The 5,054-nt window shown below is 34.5% G+C and overlaps 1 protein-coding gene across 1 annotated transcript; it reads left to right on the top strand.

The window, feature by feature from the left end:
• Positions 1-267: 267 nt before the first annotated feature.
• Positions 268-4,040, top strand: LOC112465873 (protein unc-45 homolog B-like). Its single transcript, XM_025033640.1, has 4 exons — positions 268-678; positions 992-1,321; positions 1,398-1,844; positions 2,223-4,040. The coding sequence occupies exons 1-4, from the start codon at positions 268-270 to the stop codon at positions 3,954-3,956; spliced, it is 2,922 nt and encodes a 973-aa protein (XP_024889408.1). The 3' UTR covers positions 3,957-4,040.
• Positions 4,041-5,054: the final 1,014 nt, after the last annotated feature.

The raw sequence follows: 5,054 nt of genomic DNA, 5'->3' as shown, positions 1-5,054 counted from the left end.
CATTATACATGTATTAGGCCTGTTTGTTTCAGCTGAACTTGTACAGTTCATCTTTTCTCTTTTTCTTTCTAATGTGAAAAGGAAAAAAGGAAAGATAAACAGGCCCATTGTCTCATACATGCATATAATTATTTAGTAATAATTATGCCTTTTGTGTTTAAGATAATACATGTATCAAGAGATATAGTATTAAGTGTCAGACTCTTTCTATGTTAAAACATATAATGTAACATCATATAATTTGTGTTGTAGAGTTAATCTGCCACCATGGCAGTGTCAGGTATGAGTGCACAGGAGTGGAAGCACAAGGGTTACGTAGCGTCTAGGAAAGGCAATTTGTCAGAAGCATTGAGTTACTACTCAAACGCACTGAAACTAACAAAGGACAAAGCTGAAAAAGCATGTCTCTACAGAAAAAGAGCTGATATTTATTTACAGCTGAGCGATTACGAGAAAGTTATTAATGACTGCAATAGTGCGTTAAAGATATGTTGTAGCGAAGCATTGTTACAAAGATGTAAAGCACTAGAAGCGTTAGAAAGATTCGAGGAGGCATATCAGGATGCAGAGATTCTTATTGCATTAAATCCTAATAACGAAGATTTTCAACGCGTAGTGGACCACTTACGTGAAATTGTACAAGAACGTCGTAAGAAAAAGTTACATATTAATGCCCAGGTAAATATACGTAACTATTACAAAAGTTCGTCAACCTGCAAAACATGATAATTTAATCTAGATAAGAAAATAAAAATGAAATACATTTTTCATACTTGATGCAAGTATTAGTAAGCGTTTTTGTTTCAATATCATACATAATTTGACAAATAGATTTGAGTATTTGTCTTTTATTACATAATTATTAATTCATGTTAATTAATAGTCTGCACACTATACGGATAAAAATTACATCATATAATGTCACAATTATTTACATTTTTATTGCAGATTATTATATTTAAGTATACGCTTTAATTTTGCTTTGTATTAGGTATCAGAAGTGCTGGATCTAGCATTTGACGAGAACACAAATGAGAAGGAACGTGAAATCGCTATGAGTAAACTGCTTTTGCTCGCGGGTGACGACGCTGGTGCCGAGGAGATCTTCAAAAAGGAAGGTATATCCAAAATGGTTCACCTTGTGAAAGTGGAAAAGAACGAGGAAGTGATCTGCAGAGCGATTCGTATTGTAACCGAGTTATGCAAAAACAATATTAGTCGAACTGAGTCCGTTATGAAATACGTCGGTTTGCCTTGGTTCCTGGAAATAATGAGCAGCACATCTATAGAGAGAGTTAACGCGTCTCAATATTGTTTACAGGTAAATATCGAGTAAGATACGTGTAATTATACATGTATTTCAGTAATTACAAATTTATTGCATATTTTTGTTTCAGAATATATTGAACACTTACAGCGGCATGAATAATAATAAACCTGATTCAAATCGTAACGAGGATTTATATGAGGCGCATAAGAAGGAAATAGACACGATTATGTTCTGCTTGTCGTACAGTATAACGAGTAGAACGATAACAGGCCTTGCTAGAGACGCAATAATAAAACTTATTACGCATAACATTCATTATACTGCGTTAGACTGGGCCAAACGATTTGTCGAACTTCGCGGTGTGCAAAGATTGATGGAGGTAGCCGGTGAAATGGAGGAATACAATTCTGAATCTTTGCTAGACATCACGTCTTCCACGCGAACTATAACCAGTGTGTGCTTAGAAATGGTATATAAAAACGTGTATAAGAACTGTGATGATGAGAAAACATTCACCAATGCCGTTGATGAATTTATTGAAGATAAATTGCATTCGCCTGACATACAATCTAAAGTATGAATTTTGTAACTTTCGATCTTTTTTTATCATTTAAATTGTTTCAAAATAAAAAGCCGAGTATCTTTTTTTTAACATAGTCTATTTGAGCAATTTAAACTTTTTAAAGCAAAAATGTTAAAGATTTTTTTAAATTGTTGATATTGTATATATTCTGTAAGTTTTAAATTAAAATACGATTATATCAGAGTTTAATCGAAACTTACTGAAGAATACGACTTTGCCATTTGTAGTATTTTCTGAAGCGTAATTTACAAGAAATTTCTCCTATTTTCTATCAAAACTAAATAATAACACTGTAACTTCCTTCATTTTAAATCAATATTGTTTCACGAAACGTAAAAATTAATAAATTGTCAATCGATTGTTTTACAGGTGCGTGTAGTAGTTGCGATAACAACCTTATTATTGAGCCCGTTAGATGTTGGAAACACATTTATGGTTAAAGAAGGAATTTTAGAGATGATCCTCGTTATGGCGGGAATGGATGATGTATTGCAGCAGAGAGTGGCTCTCGAATGTATCGTAGCCGCTGTGACCAGAAAAGACAAGGTCGACGTGATCATAAAACAAGGTGTTAATATATTAAAAAAACTGTGTCAATCTCAAGATGATTCACTTCGGGTTCGAGCGTTAGTGGCTTTTTGCAAGATGGGTAATTCCGGAGACTCAGACGCGACTACCACACCGTTCGCGTATGGAGTGACCAAGGAATTGACCGAGGCTTGCAGACGATTGTTGATTAATCCAAAGATAGAAAATAGAGAGTGGGCCGTAAAAGGTCTGTCGTATCTGACTTTCAACACCGGAGTCAAACAGGAGTTGATCGAGAATCTAGAAGTCATTGAAACGATGATCGATATCGCCGATGATCCATCCACTGATGATCAATCTCTCTTCGACATGCTTACGACGTTGATGAACTTGTGCAACGCTTATGACGAGCAAGAACCCGAGATGATAGAACTGTCAAAGTTTGTCAAATATCATTTTCCCGAGGAATCTGAATTGGACGACGACTTCGAAGAAAGATTGACCGGCTTATTAATGGATTACTACGATGTGATCACCTATCTGTTGGACCTCGCCAAAACGGACAATCAGAACTGCAAGGAATTGATAGCGCGCGTTTTCAACGCGATATGCAGTAAACAGAGATTGGCAGATGTAGTTGCTCATGTCGTGCCGGAAACATTGTTGTCGTTGGCGCTGGATGGCACAGTCAAGGGAAAGAAGCAGGCTTCGCTAGCCCTGGTCCATTTGGCACTCACGAAGAGTATTTTCCCTGATGCTGATAATATAGTTCCCGCTCAACTACTCACGGAGTTTGTTCAACCGATCGTAAATCTTCTGAACCTGGAGTGTTCCGTTAATGAGAATTTCCAGACTCTAACAGCTTTGTGCAATCTAGCTGAAGTCAACGACAGCATCCGAGAACATATGTTCAAAGAAGGAGTATTTCAGAAGATTGATGCCTTTGTGTACGAGGGGGACTATCTTTTGAAATTGGCGTCTGCAAATCTTATAAACATTATGATATTAAGCCGTGAAGTCGCTATCCAGTGTTTCGAGCAGAATAATTCTCGAGTAGATTATCTTATGTTATTGTACAAGAACGAGAATCAAGATATTAATTTTGCAGCAGCTGCAGCTCTAGTGAAACTGACGGTGGCCAACAAAGAAGCTTGTAAGAAAGTTTTGGACTCGAATTTCTGGTTAGAATTCCTACGCTTTTTACTCACTAATCCAAGCAGTAACATACAACAAATGGGTATTATACTTGTGCTAAGTATGATAAGAAGCATGGAAGACTTTGCTGAAAAACTCATCGAAACAGACATAATAGAACTACTGAGGTCATTGAGGAAGAACGATACCGTCCAAAACAAGAATATCAAGGAATTGACATCCATTGCTTTAGAGGCTGTTGCGGAACGATGTAGGGAAGCAGCCATTGTCATGATAAGATGGGAACGTGATGCAGCATGTCGATTAGGACAATCAGACCTTCAAAATTATTTGGAAAAAAAGTTATGGGTATATGAACGTACTAAAAATGTACCCTTAAACATATACTCAGAATTCGGAAAAATACTAACAGGACGATGATGTCTTTGTTGAAAGAAGAAAATATTTGAGATCTGAATATCCTATATATTTCTGAATGTTCTATGTTCTATATATATTCTTTATATTTCAAATAAAGTGCTTTAAATAATAAAATAAATCAACGTTCAACGCCCATCGCTGTCACCTGCTTGCTCTTTTCAAATATACTTTCCTAATAATTCTATTCGCGATGTAATGAATGGCATATCCCAACTCTCACTCCTCATCGAAATATTTATTTTAACGATTGTGACAATTTTTCTCGAACATCTTGAAAGACGGCTAATTAAATTTTAATTACAAACTGATTAATAATTTTGTAGAAGGAATTTGTTCATTATTATTAAAATTGACATAAAAAGTATGAGAAAAATACTGTAGATACTCTCTTGTAGTCGTAAAGAAATATAATCAATATAAATTAGATTTAATATATTAAAATCATATAATTATTGACAATCTGAAAATGGAAGGTTTTGAATTATTCATTGCATATACATCCTCTTTTTCAAAAGTAATAGATGTTTTTTACAGATAGTTGTTAATTCTAAATAAATTATAAACTCTTCGAGAATCGGAGTATAAGTTAAAGTATAGGCAATTTTATACAATATTATAATTATTCGTAGCATTTGGGATTAATTATTGCTCACGCGTGGATTTCATATATATGACATTTATTATGTATTTTATACATACAATTACAAGTATGAAATATTCTTTATATACACGTATAATACATTGGTATAATAAGACTTCTCCGTACATATCAGATGCCATAGTACCGCTTCGCAAATTACGCTAAAATTATGTTCGTGTGAATACTCTCTTCAGTTATATAAAAATAAAAACTATCACTAAAGTGTGACCATGTTGTGCCATGTACAATTGGGACTGGCTATTCTTAATAAATTTTAATCGATCAAGAAAAAGCTCTGGGTATCGCTTACATTAAAATCTATTCTTATCTAGTATAGGAAGAAGTGTTAATCGGCGTTTTACTGTCGATTACGAATAGTAGATCTTTGAAGAAAATAAATGGTTTGATACTTTTAGGCAATGTCGTGTGTACTATGTAATTTGCTATCGTTATTATCG

The sequence above is a fragment of the Temnothorax curvispinosus genome, unplaced genomic scaffold, assembly GCF_003070985.1.
Source record: "Temnothorax curvispinosus isolate PA1 unplaced genomic scaffold, ASM307098v1 QBEX01015588.1, whole genome shotgun sequence".
Classification (NCBI taxonomy): domain Eukaryota; kingdom Metazoa; phylum Arthropoda; class Insecta; order Hymenoptera; family Formicidae; genus Temnothorax; species Temnothorax curvispinosus.
Note: the sequence above shows the minus strand (reverse complement) of the source record. Positions and strands in the feature narration are given on the sequence as shown.

Bases quoted from the DNA above. Each gene is read 5' to 3' on its own strand.
- LOC112465873 (XM_025033640.1), top strand. From the start codon at position 268: ATGGCAGTGTCAGGTATGAGTGCACAGGAGTGGAAGCACAAGGGTTAC. The intron at 679-991 runs GTAAATATACGT...GCTTTGTATTAG, and splicing joins AGTTACATATTAATGCCCAG to GTATCAGAAGTGCTGGATCT. The intron at 1,845-2,222 runs GTATGAATTTTG...ATTGTTTTACAG, and splicing joins CGCCTGACATACAATCTAAA to GTGCGTGTAGTAGTTGCGAT.